At 45.5% G+C, this 18,810-nt stretch overlaps 1 protein-coding gene across 1 annotated transcript in view; it reads right to left on the bottom strand.

The window, feature by feature from the left end:
* Nucleotides 1–902: 902 nt before the first annotated feature.
* Nucleotides 903–18,810, bottom strand: part of LOC149343426 (uncharacterized) — a 35,605-nt gene continuing 17,697 nt past the window's right edge. Inside the window, exons 8-19 of the mRNA XM_089545911.1 lie at nt 16,879–16,926; nt 16,207–16,306; nt 15,334–15,494; nt 12,903–13,006; nt 12,013–12,115; nt 10,026–10,196; nt 7,809–7,963; nt 6,392–6,494; nt 4,503–4,541; nt 3,174–3,266; nt 2,159–2,206; nt 903–1,303 (exon numbers count right to left, since the gene is read on the bottom strand). Coding sequence (XP_089402037.1) covers nt 1,212–1,303; nt 2,159–2,206; nt 3,174–3,266; nt 4,503–4,541; nt 6,392–6,494; nt 7,809–7,963; nt 10,026–10,196; nt 12,013–12,115; nt 12,903–13,006; nt 15,334–15,494; nt 16,207–16,306; nt 16,879–16,926 — 1,217 coding nt within the window. The 3' untranslated portion in view covers nt 903–1,211. The remainder of the gene's footprint in view (nt 1,304–2,158; nt 2,207–3,173; nt 3,267–4,502; nt 4,542–6,391; nt 6,495–7,808; nt 7,964–10,025; nt 10,197–12,012; nt 12,116–12,902; nt 13,007–15,333; nt 15,495–16,206; nt 16,307–16,878; nt 16,927–18,810) is intronic.

Here is an 18,810-nt window from a genome sequence, read left to right as displayed (position 1 = left end):
ACTGCTATGATAAGCTCCGTGACTGGTTTGCCCCAATCGTTCAATATGCAGTACAGAATTTTCTGCTATCTTGACTACCTCATCCAAATTGCTAATGGCACTGCCGTCATTTCTTTTTACCTCGTACCAGTATAGTTTTTATGTATAAATTCTTCCTTGCTGCTCCAGACACGTAGACATGCTTAAAAGTCATATTCGCATTTTGCATATCTACCACCTCACGTTCCTCCACAAGAGTCTTTCCTATACTCCAATCAGCGGGATTTAACGGCAGCTGTGCTAAGGAAAGGCGACGACGTTTAATGAAAGAGAAAAGCTTGTTTATTGCTTCCCTACGAACATGACTTTCTCCAATGAGTGCAGAACCCAGAAGTTTTACATGTGATCCATACATTATAATCTACTTCTCCCTGCTAGTGCTGCACGAAACCATATTTATCATGCATATGTCGGGTACTGTACAGTACATGATCGACATAAATATTTCGGTCAAAAGTTCCAAATACCACCTCAGGCTTAAGTGTTCCAGGCCCAGACACTCAGTAGACCTAATTTTATTAGATCGTCAGGTCTTCACCTACAGAACCTACCTGGGTTTTCGCTACCTGCAGAAAAGTCTGGTTAACATAATCTAAAGAAGGGTCCTGCGAAACCAGTAAGCATTTTATTACAAAACAATGCAAATCTCTAATTATCTATCAGGCTGCATGCTGCAGCACCTTGAATTAGGCCTAGAGGGGTTAACGCCTTACAGAACCTAACCGGGTCGTTGTATCGATTCTGGTGCGAGCCACTGGGAAGACCTGAAAGCGTTTTTTTTACCCGAAAACGAAAGGTGTAGCGAGCCCTCAGGGAGGATACGTCAGTACAATGTCATCATGCAGGTACACGACTCTCAAAGCTTCCGTCGTAGAGATTTGTCTTTATTTCGTATTCGTCGTCGATGCTGATGGAACACGCGCGAAGAAGAGTGATGTGCTTAAGGTATACAGAACGAACAATTGTATGATGCAATGCCTAAAAATCATTTTGATTCGATCCTCGGTGCCTTCACGTTGTTACTGTGGCAGTGTGCATAGGCTGCAAACCCGGGGGCATAGAGGGCGCCAATGTCTCGCAGCTGGCCGCTAGATGACGGCGATGACTCGCTCCTGGTGCACACCCTCGCTGCCGTCTCGGCCAGAGTGAACGGAGCTCTCAAGTTCAAGTCGCTAGCTCATCCAGTGCCTCAGCAGCGCCAGGACGGTGAGAAGCAGCGTGAACGGTGAGAATATCGCCGACAGAACTCCGGCGCAGCGCATGCCTGCACAGGGGACGGCGTATAGCTGAGCATGGGACTCACAGCATACGCAGTCTTTTTAGGCGCTGAGTGAGGAATATTGGACGCCATGAGACGAGACTCAAGGTTAGGCTTTGATTCTTTGGGTGTCATCTCATGACTTAGCAACTCCATAAAATAAACGCTGGTGCGGCCTGTGCATGGAGATTGTACCGGGAAGTGGGCATTATTTACTCTATAGAGAACGATTGAAATACGTCTAACTAAACTAAAATTACCTAAACACTTGTTATTTTTATGTTTTAGTCAGAAAATGGGGATTTGAGGGAAACTAAGAATGAGAAATTAAAAGCGGTCAAAATTGAATGCGAGGTCAGCTTTTAAATTAAAAAGTCGGAATCGTCATTGCGCTTTGATTGGGACATCGAACGTGAGAAACAAGCTTTTGAAAACACGTCTGGTTGGTTTTCTCACTTTCGCTTATTGTTAACAAAAAAAGGTGTCACTGTAATGTTTAATGAAGGAGACAATCCTGCAGTTGGTGCATTTCATGACGTAGGATAAGTGACGTTGTTTTATCACGACACCACGTGCAGCTGCATCATTTGATGAATGTTCACGTGGTCAAGTTACTGGGGCAGGAGTGATTACAGTGAAAAGTGTGCAGTGCGTTCCGTTCACTTCTGTTCTCTTCCACGCGTGGTACACAAGAATGAGTACCGCTGCGCAGCGTGTGGACAAGTCTTCGTATATGGTAAGATTTGTCCTCAGGCTGCAAGGCGGCTCCGTGTGGTGCAGCGTATTATTCCGTTCCCACTTTCTGCTCGACATGCATGGACATAAAACAGGGATCCAAAGATCCGCCCGCCACGAACTCACCTTCGTGTTCAACTTCGAACCTGATTTGCTGAGGGTTTCTGCAGAAGCCTGCGAACAGAGAATAAGCGAAATTATGCTCGAGAAATTTTACTTGTCGGCCACTTCTCTTTTACTGCCGGCGAAAGTTTTAAGGCGGCTAAAACGAGAATATTAACCACAAATAACTTATCGATAGTAACCTAACAACTTCGGAGCTGAATCTGCCGAGTCCGCTTATAACGTACACAAGTAAATGGGGTCTAGCGTGCCAAACTTGCGCATGGGCTTGTGGTATGGGGACCGCTGTAGTAGAGGGCTTCGGAATGATTTCTACCACTTGGGGTTATTTAATGTACAAAGTCACAAATCACTGATCGATAGTAACTTAAGAACTTCGGAGCTGATTCTACTGAGGCCTCTTATAACGTATACAGGTAGGTGGCGTTTAGCGCCCCATAATTGCACATGGGCTTGTATTATGGGGACCGCCGTTGTGAAGGACTCAGGAATAATTGCTACCACTTGGGGCTCGTTAACGTGTAAACAACGCACACTCCAAGGGTGTCCTTTGCATTTCGCATCCATCGAAACGCGGCCACCGCGGTTGCGGATCTCGTTCCGGTATATGCCGGAGAAGCTCCGAAAATTCGCGCACTAATACTCCATTGCATTGTTAGCGTGACCACCATAAAGATAACTTACACTTCAAAAGTGGTTACTGGGTATTATTACGGCAGCAGATTATGAGGATAACACACCACGTCACTCTTACTGTTATCGCAGACTTGGAAACTGTCAGTTTATCCGCTCAAAGGCCAACACACACGACGCGGCTACAACGCAAGCATCAAGCTGTACATGTTTTACACAGGGTCGTGGTTTGTCAATGCATGTTAACGCAGTGAAAACGACCGAAGCCGTCTCGATCAGAGACGTGCACATCCGCCTCACCGTGTATACACGGTGCACTGCGGCTGCAAAAGTTACAATGCGTAAGCTTTGCTACGGCTCTAGCGAGTGGCGCTGTTGTCCATACCTTCGCACTTGGAGGCGTCGAAGTTGATCTGCGGCACGTTCTCTTCCTTCCCGACGACCGCATATGTCAGCGGGGAGCAGCTGAGAGGCCCCTCTGCGATGAGGAACATACACATGGGAGAGGTTAGGCGGACGCGGAGCGACTGCATTAGACACATTTAGCATACCGTGTACTGTGTTACCGTTACCGGAGAACCGGGAGCACGCCCACAGCCAGTACGCACGCGCTGATTCGTCCAGAAGCGGCAGGCGCGCTCAGCTGCCGGGTGCCTGGCGCCATCTGGCGCCGTCAGAATTTTGCGCATGCGCATTGACGACGTGCTGGCTTCCGGTACCCCGGTAACGGTAACAAGGTACACGGTAGGCTGAAGGTGTCGACAGTCGCCCGTTAAGACGAAGCGTGCGTGGGGTACGTGCCGTATTTTTAGTCCTCGGAAGACTGCGACAAATTAAACTGCGAGTGAACGCTTAATTTCCAAGCCGCAAAGCTCGGCATTGCATTTGGCTTGCACGCTTAACGGAAATAAACAGTACTTCACGGAAACGTAGGCGCAGAGGTGTGCGGGTGACGACTGGTGTTCAAACATGAAGGACGTGGTATTATACCCGTAATTATTTAATATAAATAAATAATCGGTTTTTGAGGAAAGGAAATGGCGCAGTATCTGTCTTACATATCTCGGCGGACACCTGAACCGCGTCGTAAGGGAAGGGAGGAAGGTGGGAGTGAAAGAAGGAATAGAGAATGAGGTGCCGTAGTGGAGGTCTCCGGAATAATTTCGACCACATGGGGATCTTTAACGTGCACTGACATCGCACAGCACATGGGCGCCTCTTGCGTTTCGCCTCCATCCCGACATAAAGTGCCACATTCCGTGTTGCTTAGCTGGTGTTCGCGGAATAATTTTTTTTTTCGCTATACAGAAGGCAGTTTCGCACGTTTTTAGGCACTCTGAAACATTACGCGCAAAGAGTTTCTATTTCTTCAGTAACCAAAGGTGGTAGAAATAATTTGTTCATTTACAAACTCCAGCAACGCCGCGGTACTTTCTCAGTCGCAGAATGCTCGTGCATTGCTTAAAATTTTTGTCTTTCATATATACGTGGACGCCTTGCACGGTAGATTGGTTAGCATAATGCACGGGACGTCGAAGTACAACACAGCGTATGGGACTTGGATGGCGGAAGTACTCGCTGTCTGAAATTTCTCATTTCCCTGAATATTTTTTTATCGATCTTTAGGCAAATCATTCGGTAAAACAATTTATCTGAAAGAATATATACATTGCACCCGCCATGAGCAAATAAATGGAAATCGATGTATACATACTTTTGCACGGCCTTGTGTAGTTGAAGGTCAGCTTCTTAACTGGATAGTAGAAAAAGAAAAAAAAGATATGGAGTGTTATGTGTGAATTTTAAGGAGGTAATCACACAAACAAAAATTCTTATGCTAAGGAAACTCACTAAACGTTCGGCTACATCCATCTCGTCCAACAAATAAGTATGAAAAAACTTTCATATCTCTATCATATCATTTCACTGCTCTATATCTCTCAGGTATTTGTTCCGACAGGCACATGAGCGTGTTTTTGGTGAAATAGATGAAGAGGAACGATGCAACGGTCGTTTCGGGAAAAATCATATCAATAAGCCCAATACTATTAACGAAGCTTGTATACGCATATCATCTTTGGCACACGCCGATGTTTATTATTCGTGCGAGGGTCTGCTTTAAACATACACATAGGGCGAGCAGAAGTTGACCTGTATCGATTAGATACCGCGCTCTAATCACAGATACTGATTTCACCGAACCCGTTATTATCGATAAGGCGTCACGAGTTTGAATCGACAAGCAGGAAGATCTTTAAGTTCAATTTTATCGGCGATAATTCCGTCTTTTGCTCCCAGGAAAACGTCAATATATTCAGAAAGAGACAAAACATTAATTTTTACTGCGAAAAATAATTGGATGAAGTTGTTTTTAATGTCCCTTTAAATAGCTCTCCTAATGCGCTTTTTTCTTTCCTTATAATTACGTTTCAGATGTCGCAGATATCAGCACGAGCTGGACTCTTGATGGGAGATTGTACAAACATCTCCATTGACGAGTCACACTCGTCCGTCCCGATGAGGCGCTGCTTCCACCGCCAGACGAGTTACGGTCGGCAAATGTGTTGGTTGCAATTTTTAGCAACAGAGGACCGAAGTAGCCCATAAAAAGCTTTTTGCGCTTTCAGTACGTGTTTTAAGCTTGATAAGAGTCACTTTCGCCAATAATCGCCCAAAAATTTGTCGATTTTGGTACGCTTTTTGGGGAATTAATTTGGCAGATAAAGGGTTAAGAGAAGCAGCGCGTACCGCCAAAGGCTTTAATAATTGTAACCATGCATGAAAAGTAACCCCTTTTCGAGCTAACAATTTTTTGATTGCCGCCTTGAGAGCGTAGTACAGCCATATTCTTCGGGCTGTCAGCGCGCAAATATTTTTTGGACATTCTGAATGTTAGCAAGTGCTAAAGCATGCACTTCTCAGACTGTGCATACTACACGCACAAAGCTATACTTTTTTTTTTATCAATTTAAGCTTTACCAGCGCGTGGTACTCAGTTCAGCAACAAACATGACGGAATCTTTCAAATGCATCCTTCCGATGGTGGCAGTCGCGTGTAAGAAACAGCGGGAGAGAAATTAATGTATTTCCACGCGCACACGTTAGTGGAAAGTTGCCGATAAATTTTGCCGACCTGATGGGCTTTTAGGTATGCATGACCCGACATAACAATGAACAGCGGACTGAGCTGTAACTTTCAGACCTTGGTGCTCTGAAAGCAACACGTTGATCTACAGCTTTTCCTAGAACATATCATGTAAACAGCTTTTCGAACTTTGGTAAAAAAGCTCAAGAAGTTTTTCACCTCAAACCTGTACTGCTACGCGACAGCAAACAGATGTGGTGGTGGGTGAACCCACATAGCCATGCAAATCGGCACAAAGTTAGTTGAAAGGGTGTCTGAAAGCACTTTACCTCCCAGTAACAGTGCTGTCAGATGGAACTCTAGACGTAGCCTTTACTATTGAATCACTGTTGCTTGGGAGGATTTTGGAAGGGCTGAGTTTAGCGTACTTGGGTAAATTTTTATCGTTCTGGGAGGTCGTCCGTGGTTACATGCACTGTCAACATGAAAATAACATCAAACGGTCACCGGTGGCTTACACTGCGCGTTGGTTTCGTAGCACCTGAGACCCATGAGGTTGCCATCGAGGGCACGGCCGGTGACGTCACAGACCTTGATGTTGCCTTGCTCATTTGCGGTGAACTGGAAGTAACGGAAATCAGTGTGAAATAACGGTTCATGGGGTTGAACTCGGTTCGTCTTAGTTCTGCGAAAAAAAAAAAGAATCTTACGAGCTCATCAATGGAGACAGTTAACTTAAGTAGGCAGAATTTTGAAGCGAACGCACTAACCCAGCAGAAATGCGGATAGTGGAAGGGAACGAATGCTTAACCGGCGTCGAAAAAGAAACAGACTCGACTTGGCACGATATAACAAGGAGAAGCACTTACACCGTCAGAGGCAACAAATTTGAAAGCCGTTATCTTGCCTCTCACTGCTAACATAGTTTTTTTCTACAGCCCGTGATGAAGAAAAAGCAGCCCAGTCCAGACCAGCTGCCTTTTAAGAACGCTTTTACGGAGTGGAATTTTCCGTTTTTTTTTTCTTTAAATGAGCAGCACAAACGTTTTCCTGCCCTCTAAAGCTCGTGCTTCGTGACTGTACATTAGAGATTCAGTTAAATTGAAGTCAGTTTTTTGTTTTTCTATTACTACTGCACAAACACATTCAGGTCTTGGAAAATGCAAATGGCGTGACTCCAGCGCAACTTGTACGCGCGCGCGCACTGTCTCCTTTAAAGCTCCATGCAACTCACGCCTTAAAGTTGCACTGTCGCGGTATCGCTTTGCATAACTTCTTTAGCCAACAGGCTGGGATATATAACGGAAACCATCATACACACGCCATGGTTCCCTCAAGAGCCGCGCAGTACGTAAACTGCGGCTAACAGCCCAGTTAGCGATCTTCGATTGAGCAGATTGGCACTAGCATTTATTGCTACCTTATTTCATACCGCTGAGTACAATGTTTAATTAATACATTGTCACATTGGACTGGGCGTCGAATGTAACTTGAGCCAAGTATAAGGAAATAAAGATCTTTAAAAGATGAAGTCCATCCAGGATTAGACAGTTGCTGTACCTTTCCTTTTCTCACATTCTTCTCTTCCTTTTCTAGAGTTTTGTACTACTTAAAATCCAGCAACTGTGCAGAATATTGCTATGAATGTTATGCAGCATTCGGTTACTTTGGACGTTCTGCATCTATTTAACCGAAACTTTCCACGTGGCTCCAGTGCTTTACGAGTTCACTATTTAATCTTGCATAACTTACGCTGCTGCATACCCTTGCATACCTTACTTTACCAACTTGCATACCTTACCTTACCAACTTGCATACCCTTACGCTGCTGGCGACTATGTAGCTTCAGCTTAATTCTTGCAACAAGAATCGTCTTCTCTTTGGATGCTGGCTTGCGCACTGCGCAACGGTTTTGTTTATGGAACTATATCGCACCTTTATCTGCAGGTTTTGGCTGGCGGAGAATGCGACCGTGGGGTAGGACCAGTACTGGACCGCCCCGCTGGTGACGGAACCCACGAATGGCGTCTGCTGTTGTATCCTCCGCGGGCTTCCTGGCTCGCAGTACTTGTGTCGCAGGGTGGCCGGCACTGCCAGTGGTCAAGAGGGGCAAATAAATGGAGGAGCAGACCTTTACAAGAACTGCTCTGTTCGCATTTTTGCAGGTCATTATCACATAATTAGTAAGGTGGAAAATTGAGCGAGGTTATTCTGACTCATGGCGGCGAAAGGTAGCGCGAAAAGAGCAAGGACCAAAGGAAGAGGCAAGACACGACTCGAGCGCTTTTTTTCCCAGCTAAAACTTTATTGGAAAGAGCACAAAATATATACCTACCTCGTAAAAAGATGACCGAAAGGATAACATCATGAAAAACGCGGGGCAAAAATTCAAAAGATGGGTATGATGAGCAACAAGAGAGATGATACAAAAGGCAGGAAACGCCATTGTCAAAATTAAGGAAGACCAAAAGAAACTGAAAGGCAAATCAGTTGCACATGTAGTCTAGGTATCCTAGTACCTTTGCAGTTAAACAAATGACCACATATGTGCCCAGGAGCGTGTTGAAAGGAAATATCTTTGTCACTGTTAAAACCTATAAAGTCAAAACCAGGACAGGAGCCTCATAGCAAATTTCAGGCGCTGGTAAACGTGGTCACAAGGAATGCTGCTAGTGAAATACTTGAGATCCGCCGGCTGTGCGCGCGCGCACAGCCGGCGCGATTTTTGAATTGCGAGAGAAATGGCCAGAAAATTATTGAGGCGCAGCATAAAGGGTAACCGCGTTTTTGAGGCGACAGCCTTTAATGGCTCATACTCGTGGCCATGACTCTGCCCGTCCGTCCGTTACATCTCAAGTGAGTCATAACTAGTCATTACTAGTCACAAGTAATGACAAACTAGTCAGTAACAAGTCATCAACTAATTAGCCATGACTAACTAGTCATCAACCGGTCATTAACTAATTAGTCATTACTAGCTAGCCGTTAACCAATTATGATTAGTTAGTCATGGGCCATGGCACACACGAGGCGGCTATGGGGCGACTTGGATTGGCTAGTCATGACTAATTGCATATTAGTCACGACCCATGACTAATATGCAATACGCTCATGGTTCATGACTAATTAGTCGTGACTAGCCAATCCAAGTGGCCCCGTAGCCGCCTCGTGTGTGCCATGGCCATGCAGCCAAAATTGCGTATGCTTTCGCCTCGCGTATTATAGATCGTCAAAGTGCCCCCCGAATTTTCGAAATGGGCAGCTACAAGATTCTAATTGCAACAAGATGCCTATCCGTAATAGTTAAAAAAAAAAGTAACGGGTATAATTTATTTAATTGGCTTACTAGTTAATACGATTCACCTGTTTCCTGACGTTCGCCAGCACTATTACTTCTCCGAGAAGGCATCTTTTTCTCTAAAAAAAATTATTTTAAATTTAGAAGCGGGCTTTTCTTAAACACATGATATAAAAATCTGGAGAAAACAAAACCGTATTACTTCTCCGAGAAGGCATCTTTTTCTCTAAAAAAAATTCTATTTTTAAATTTAGAAGCGGGCTTTTCTTAAACACATAATATAAAAATCAGCAGAAATCAAAGGCCGTATTTTGTACGCTGTTCAATCTAAAATGGCCATTTCGCGTCCCTCTGCTCCTTTGCCATTGGTCACTCAGATCTACCAGCGGCTTTCAAGCGTCTGTGCAAAACTATCCGGCCATTGTGTTGTTGACGACAGGGCCTTATCATTGGCTGAAATTGGATGCAGTATGCACCCAATGGTGAGGTGCATCGCAGCGCTCTCTCAGCAGCAGCAGACCGCACCTGAACACTGGTTGCCATTGGCTGGGATATGCATGACTGTGACTAGTCACTAGTGACAGAGGACCGACCAGACGAACACGAAATGGCGACTTTAAAATGGACAGCTTACAGCATACGTACCTGGTCTCTTTATTCGCGACTCCCATGCCGTGTTTTCATTTGTAGTCGGAATGTTACGGACTAGAATTACGTCTGCTTCTAAAAACACAATTTTAAAAATATTACCTAGCAGTCGCTGCCATCGAATGCCAGCGGCACAATGATACACGGTATCTTCGCTGTTCGGAATGCGGACGGTTTTTTGAACTTACTGCAAATTATCCACTTACCTTGGCATATTTTCTTTCCGAGATTGAGGAGGTCGTTGTTGGTGCGGAGGTTGTCCATATTAGGAATCTCTTCCGTGAGAACGTTGGTGAGGTCCACCGGCGTCAGAGCTCCGGAGTTTGTGTTCAGCGTGTCGATGACATCCTTGAAGCCGACAGCGAAGATTGGCACGCCTGAAAATCCAACGAAGTATATGGGCTTATAATTTAGCTGTACGCGAACACCCTACTTAGTAACGCGAGTTTAGGGTGGAAGCACTCATCCTCCTATGCAAAACGTCAAGGTCATGTCGCTTCGAAGAATGACCTTCAAGCGGGGGTGTGGCTGTGACGTCATGCCATGTGACTCGCCATGCGGAGCCGTCGCAACTGTGCTGAACAACGTGATTCAACACTCACTTCGCGGTTGCGCTTAACCACGTGACTCCCCGTTCATCTGATAAGATAATAAAAAGCACGAAGGGTTGCTTAGCGTTTGCAGATAACTATGGACAAGTCGCGCGCTGGAACCAGTGCTTCGGCTGTCTAATTAAGAAACAACCAAGTCAAGATATTGATATACAGTAAAGTTAAACCACAGCAAACCGTGTCTGACCATGCTTAATCGAGCTCGCTCTCTGTAAACTAGGTTCAGTCGGGTTGGACCCCAGCCTTTTTTTTTTCGCAACTTCTCACCATGTATTAACGAATGCAAAGTTTTAATTTAGAACCCGATGGATGAGATATCAGTGCGCTGGACTGCATAGAGGAGGTGGTGATGATATCGAATAGCACTTACATTATCGTGTAGATGCTGATTACCGATGATGAAGGGAAAAGAGCTCTGTTGGGGTTATACAGCTCGTTTGAGTAGAACAACCCTAGCATTAAGTATTCTTATGGCAGTGACTTCGTCCAAGCGTTCGCGAATGTATTGAGTGGCGGTGGACCTCAAGGAGACTTTTAAGATTTTTCGCATAGCGCGTACTGTCGCCGCTATCGCTCACCACTGAGCGCGCCCCGTCAGTGCGCATGCGGAGATTGCCCTGATGGCGCCCGGGGTGCCAGGTGCCGGCAAGCTGCGGGCGCACCAAAAACTCTCTAGATTTAGCATAGCGTTGCCGTGTGCAGCTCCCACCAGGCACGAACATCGCACGCGCGGATTCCCCCTTCAGGGCGAAGTGCGGATGTACCTGGTACTTGAGGGGCATCTGCGCATGCGCCGTGGGCTGCTTTCTTTAACGGTATGCTGTGACAGTATGTGATAACACGATACGCTCAATTTCTCTATTCTCTTCCCGGCGAGAACGCTTCACATGCGGCGGAACTTCGTGTCTATCGAATACTCCCTGGAATATTCTCGAATATTCAAGAACATTTTCGAATGTTTTCGAATGTTCTCGGGGACTGCTTGCGGGACACCAGCGCATACGCAGGATGGTAGAGTGCTTGTTTCATTTTTTTTAACATGGTGGATGTCCGTGTACTTTGTGATGTCAGTGCACGTGGAAGAACCCCAGGTGGTCAGAATTTCCGGAGCCGTTCACTACGGCGTTCCTCAAAGCCTGAGTCGATTTGGAACATTAAATCCTATAATTTATAATCCACCATTTAACATATCTTATGGAACGTGTGTTAACGCATGCCCTTACAAGCACTGGTTTGTGACAAATATTCTGCCCTATGGCATCAGGAAACAGGGCTAGGTGCGGTAGCTACTTGAAACTTGCTACGTGAGATGTCAGAAGTTGTTAAAATGTGTTTTGCTAAGAATAGAGATATTTAAGGAGACAGGTGCCTCCGCCTTTAATAATCACCACTATAACATTCGTGGCTAATTACGTCAAACTATAATGTTTGAGAGGTCGGCCACCCCTGCCATCTTAATAATTCTTGCTACCTTACGTTGTACTTCAGAAAGAAAAAAAAATGCGCGAGGGTTATCGCGTCCACTTTTTGAGGGCTGTATTTTTTTTTTCGCTCTTCACCTTGCGCATGATTGCGCCATTACCTGGGTGAGCCACTCGGAACTTGTTGAGAGCCTCTTCCACTTGGCGCTGGTTGCCGTTAACTCCGCCTTTGGCCTTCTTCCTCAGGTTTAGGTACACCACCACCTGAAACACGTAGTACAGAGATTACAAGTGTATATGACCGATGCGGTTCTCCCGTAGTGAGTTAACTCCTCCATCGCGGCAGTATTAGTGTGTGCAAGTGTTGTTTTCAGTGCGGTATCTCCTGATCTCCTTACACGGAGTTATTCTGTCATGGATATTTTTGTTTATACAGAGTTTATTATTCACGCTCGCCACTTAATGCAGAATGACAGGTTGCCGTCGTATTAGAAGCTTAGTAAAAGACGGAAGCCTCACTCACTCACTCACTCACTCACTCACTCACTCACTCACTCACTCACTCACTCACTCACTCACTCACTCACTCACTCACTCACTCACTCACTCGCTCACTCACTCACTCACTCACTCACTCACTCACTCACTCACTCACTCACTCACTCACTCACTCACTCACTCACTCACTCACTCACTCACTCACTCACTCACTCACTCACTCACTCACTCACTCACTCACTCACTCACTCACTCACTCACTCACTCACTCACTCACTCACTCACTCACTCACTCACTCACTCACTCACTCACTCACTCTCTCTCTCTCTATCAAACTCTCTCACTCACTCGTCTACTTTATCGTTTAATTCAATCAAAGCGATCACCAGATTACTGGTTAGGAAAATTTAAACTTTGCCTGTTTCGCCTTGCAGTTTGGTTTCTACACGGGCTTCTTTTACAGCGAATTAAAACTTAAGGCACTCGAGATGCTTTTAAAACTAAACAAAACAGACACGTTCGTCATTGAACTTAGCTCATTATCGCACGCACCCTGCTGGCGACTCCTGGTCGTTCGTCCGTGGGTGAAATGTGCTTGACCACAACGTTGTTGAGCATGTTGAACACGTCCTGGTCGCTATCCGATCCAACGGCGCCTGGAAAGAAATAGACGAAGCTAAAATAACTTGCCCATCCTATACCGCAGTATTGCTTTTGTGAGGGTACATCCATCAGTTACACCACTGCCGTCCTTATGCATTTAACCACAGTCGACTATATGGACGCCGACCCTCAAGAAAAATTCAGAGGGCACTTTGGCTCTGTAAAGTGCTGCAAGGCGAAAGCGTTTCCTGGCGCACTGTTTGTTTTTATTTACTTTTTATTTTTCATATTTTGTTTTTATTCTTGCTCCTTTTCTTATATTTATTGTTTTTTTATTCATATCTCATTTCTATTTTGTTTTTATTTTTGTTTATTTTCTTATTTTTATTTTTCCTGTTCTTGACTTTATTCTTTTTGTTTTATTTATGAAACCCATGCATTCAATAGAGGCGACTTTATTCATGCTCGAACCTTGAGCCTTCGTGGCGGAGTGGTAGCGGCTCCGCTTCAAATGCGAAAGGTCCTGGTTCGATTCCCACCTTCGGCGCAGTTTCTTTTTAAGCAGTGACGCCGAAAGGCGGACAAATTTGTCGACACCGCTGCCGACACGGCTGCCGACGCGTCTGTCGACGCGTCTGCCGACACGATTGCCGACGCGTCGGCTAGCGACAGTATGAGGCATTAAAGGCTTTCGCCTCAATAATAAAAAAGAAAACACAATGGCACTGCCGAGCTAACACGGCTGTTCGCAAAGGAATGGCATGGATGCACGGTTCATCTTACACTGGATGTACAACTACTGACCGGCAGCCTCTATTGTTCACCGACCGTTTTCGTTCGCAATGTCAGCTAAGCGGCATGAAAAGCTGCCCGTCTCCCATATTGGAACGATGATGTAGTCGTGGCCAGACACCACAAACTTCTCTCGCCTAGACCGTCCCACTTAAACCGTCGAGCACAAGCATGACCCAGAATCTTGAAGCTGATGCCTTGACCCGCGATTAGATTCTAGGTCTTTCTCATTTTAAGGCGAAAGCCTTTAATGCCTCATCGTTGTCGACAGAAGGTTGTCAGCAGAGGTGTCACGCTTTTCGGCTGGTCGAAATGGTTATGACATCAGAGAGCGCGGATTCGAAGTAATGAGGTCACCCATGGATGCCTCACGCCACCTTTTGGAGCAGACGGCAACTAATAAAAAACAGTTGACGTCCGCTCCGACAGGGGACGTAATACGTCCGTGGGTGAGTATACATTACATACCTCATTACTGCGAACAGAGCCATAGTTACAACCGAACTCATCGAAGCAGAGAGAGAGTCGTGTTAAAGAAGTAGTCAAAGTCGGCAGTCAAAGTGTGTAGTTGTAATGTGTAGTCGAAGTATGCAGTCAAATAAAGCACTAGTACAGCACAAGCACTCTCGTAGTCAATGCCAAACAGTACGCCAGTAAAGGCTTTCGCCTTGAAGCACTTTAGAGAGCCAAAGTGGCCCCTTAATTTTTTTATGACTAGGCTATCCCGACGTCTGCACGAACCACACTCTATACCAAAAGACGTCACAACGCCACTCTGCAGAAAGTTCTCTTCCAACGCGCAATTTTGCTTCCAACTCTCACGTCTGAGCCCAATAGAAGTTTTGAAATGGCGGCAGGCTCTCGGCAACAGTTCCTTACACCTCACCACCAGTCTCACAGCATGACACATTAAAGGCGAGGTTCAAATGCTTCTAAAGTTACTCGTATAAATGGCTCAGGTTTTAGGCATACAGTTGAACCTCCTTATAACCAAGTTGAAGGGGCCCGGAAATTACTTCGTTATAAACCGTGTTGACTGAATTTCCAAGGGGAATTAGCATTTCTTCGTTATATTCATATTTCGTTATAAGTCGTTTCGTTGTAACGAGGCTGGACCGTATTCGCACGCCACACCACGACTCTCACCCAACTGTGTCCGTTTCACGTATGGCGGATAACATGAATTCCCGGCGGATTCGAACAAGGTCACTAAGAAACCATCTGAATCAACCAAGAGTACAAAATCTGCGTTCTTGCCCGTACAGCATGAGTAAAGCCTGCTCCAAAGTGACCATTGCAGTTGGTCCAATGGTGCATTTGGCATTTCTATCGTCTGCGTTTTTAGTTACTTGCCGCGCTTTAGTACATCGCTTCTGGTAGTGTTCGCTTATGCTTTTAGCAGCGACTGCCGCAGATCCGTTCACGCACCATCTATGTATTCATCCCCAACTCGGCTTGAAGCATGGACGCCTTGAATGTTGAACGAGAAACCTCTACTGTGAGCTGACGATAGGCTCCTCAACTGCAACGGTTGCGGCTGTTTGACCATAATATATGCGCAAGCTTATGAAGATTTGGACCGACTCACTTATGTCGTTGAGGTCCCGCAGGTAGAGGGCGGCGCAGCCGGGACACCCTCCGGCAGCGCTGTTACTGATGATGTCACGCAGGACGTCACTGTTCCTCTTGCTGGCGAACAAGCTGACGGTGCTGATGCCCGGCTGCAACTTCACCCACTTGGTGATCATGCTGGGAGGAAGCACGTAATGGGATGCAGGTCAGACGCATATTCTAACAGGGTTGTCAAGGAAGTAGCTATCAGAATGTGTGGACTAATATTTTTATTCAGTTAACACAGCGGCGTTACGAAAGAGCGCGCAGAAGGAGGCCTCATGGTCAATATTCTTGACATCTGAAACGACAGCAGCGATGGCTATTCTTGCGGTGCTTTTTTGAAGGTGAGTCCGTTGACGTTCAGATCCTAGCGCTAATTCTTTTCAAGGATGTTCTCCCGCATATACGTAAAAGGTTAAGCTGCATCACTTGCGGTTTGCGTCCTCGTAACTTAAACCACAGCTTTGTTTTTTTTAACGTACAAGTGGATTGGAGGCATGTAAAATAATCACGTGGGGGCGGACTTCAAGTCAATAGACTTTATGTAGACTTTTGTCTATAAAGGCTATAGACTATAGACAACCTAGATAAGTCTATAGACAGTACAAATGCTATAGAGAGTTTATAGACGATGTATAGATTTATGACCATGCACTTTTAGTAGACTTTTATCTATAGACAGTCTATAGACTATGAATAGATCGAAAGAAATATCTATAGGAAGGCAGTAGAGTTTGTAAGAAGTCAATAGACTGTCCATAGATCATTTTTTATAAGGGTGGGTCTTTGCAACGCTAGTGATTCCTGCAACATGGTAATGACGAAGTTCGAGGCAAGTTGCACTCACGCTAGAATTTCGCTCTGCAGCTCCCTCTTTGGTTCGTTGTCGACGATGTCTGTCGAAGTGTCCAGCACGACCAGCAGATCCGTGGGCGTTTCGCATTCGGCTGAACATGAAGAAAAGACGCGCAAAAAGTCGTAGATGATAATTGAAAGTTCTGATCACAGACTTCATTGCGATAAGCTGTCTGAATAAAATAATGAACAAGCAAGGTGCGCCGAAATGCGTCAGCTTTGAAGTCACACCTCTCGGTTAAACACAGCGAATTATATTGAGGGCAAATAATTCGGGCATGTATAGTACGAATACATCGACTGATACGGGCAGCTACGAGTATTAAAAAAAAGCCCTGCTTTTAACATGACAGGGATCTTTCCATAGCTCTTGGAAGCTGCAGTTGTTGCGTAGTTTTACATGGCGCACTGAGGTTTTCCAAGCGATGGTTTGTTGAAACGCAGTTGTCAGATAAGTAGTCGTAGCGCTGCTTAAAAATTGAAAAGTAGGAAAAAAAAATTAGAAGCATTTTTTTCTTTTTTTTTCTGCAAACGCTGCTTTCCAACTAAATGCAGCGCCTCTATAGTGCGTTGATTTCAGTCGCGTTATCTGCCCACTTAGGTAAGGCTTGCAGCTAGCATGATGTTTGCTTGACTTGCAGAATAAGCAAGTGTACACACTTACGATGGTTTTCATCCACGCCGTACGGACACACTTCTGGGTTCGAGGAATCTGGGAACAGAGCAAAGAGGGCGTCTCGTGACACATGGGATCTGAGCTAATGTACCCTTGTTGCTATGCTTGTCGCACAGAGTTCGACTAATCTAGCTGCTGCACACGGTGCGTTGGTTTGGGTCACTGTTTGAGGTCTGCATAACTGCGATAATAATTAGCGCCATGAACTTTTAAACAAACCCAAGTCACAGTTTTCTGTACGTGGGTTGCCGTCACATACCAACTGTGCTATAGATATGACGGCAGCGGCAGGGCAGTAGGCTTATAACGCGAAACATAGTTTCTCATATTTCGTCTCTGCGAGTTGAAGTAAATTGTAAATCTCGAATTGTAGGGTTTAACGTTCTGAAGCAGCACATGTTAGCGCTATGAGGGACGCCGTAGTGGCGGGCTCCGAATCAATTTCGACCACCTGCGGTTCTTTAACCTGCTCTGACATAGCACAGCACACGGGCGTTGATATGTTTCGCCTCTATCGAAGTGCGGCCCCCGGGGCAGGGATCGAACCCGCGACCTTGAGATCAGCAGCTGGACGCCAAAGCGTCTGAACTACCGCGGCGAATGTGTGAGTTTGCCAAGTGAGGCAGTATTTTCTCGCTTCATTCGTCACGTATTTAATAGCTTTTAACTTAAACAAAGCGGTAATTTGTCGGCCAACGAACTACAGTGTCTTCGATATATTTGATCAGGTTGGCGCTTTTTAAACACCACCATTCCTAATAAGTACGCTCATGACCTGACAGCTACAAGCAAGCCTTTTTGTCTTTTTTTGCTTTGTTAGAGCTTGACGGCGCTTGAAAGAACTTAGCAGGTTGGTTACAGGGCTGTAGATGCAACTACGTTATTTTAGAGTTTTACTCTAAAATAAACTAGAGTTTATTTTAAACAGTATCGCCTCATAAGTAGCTGTTCAACACACATGAATTCGTTTAACCAAACTGTTTGACTAGGTGCGTTGAACGGCATTTGTCCTTTCAGCCTAGAAGTTCAGATAACGTCGGGTAGCGGAAGATTCTTAACTGTGTTAAGGCTGATATCTGGGCAGGCTGGTACGCCTTAAAGAAGGAAGAACAGCGCACGTTACCGTCGTGTTCGTCCTGTGTTTCTACACTGTTTCGCTTTCTTTAGGAAGATTCTTGTTTTTTAACAGCTTAATGCTATAAATCTTCTTGTATTTTTTTTTTTTGCGTGTAGCAAACGCTGCTCACGCTATACTACCTGACCGCGTTATTTGCCACTAACTCCGCGTCTGCGCGGAGGTGCTGTCTTTCTAAACAACACTCGTACGTGTCGATGAGTGGCCAGAGCTCGAGAAAATGGTTCTTCAACATCGTGCCCGTAGAATGTCGGCCCATGAAGGTACAAAAGCACCTCTGAGGTTTTTTAAAGGGGCTCTGAAACACCTTTTGAGCAGAGCACATCAACTCGCCTAATCACTGCATAGCGTTGTCATGAGCACCTGAGCCAAATAATAAATACACTTGTAGACGCAGCAGAGAACCCAGAAAATCATGCATGGAAAGTTAGCGAGCCCCATCCGGTGACTTTTTCATGCTTACACCCTATACACCGTATGCACCATATACCACCATATACCAGTTGAGAGATGGCTGTCGGTTCGGTTCTTTCAGACCTGAGGCAGCCACCATCGCCGCGGACTGTAAGCGGCGTTGCTCTGGCGGGTCGGAAAACTCCGCCACCGACGGTGGGACCAGCGGAGAAGTGCCGACCTTTCAACACGCAAAAACTGACGAGAGAAGAGGGAAAGGCGCGAAGACTCTAATATTAAAATTTTGGCTACAGATAACTCAGCTTCCACAAAGCGCATCAAAAAAATTCTCGGTGGAGGATAATCATGAAGCGGCATCCTTTAACATCACA

The sequence above is a fragment of the Amblyomma mixtum genome, chromosome 5 (genome assembly GCF_055824585.1).
Source record: "Amblyomma mixtum isolate Tamu chromosome 5, ASM5582458v1, whole genome shotgun sequence".
In the NCBI taxonomy this organism is placed as follows: Eukaryota; Metazoa; Arthropoda; class Arachnida; order Ixodida; family Ixodidae; genus Amblyomma; species Amblyomma mixtum.
This window is presented reverse-complemented; position numbering and strand designations above follow the sequence as displayed.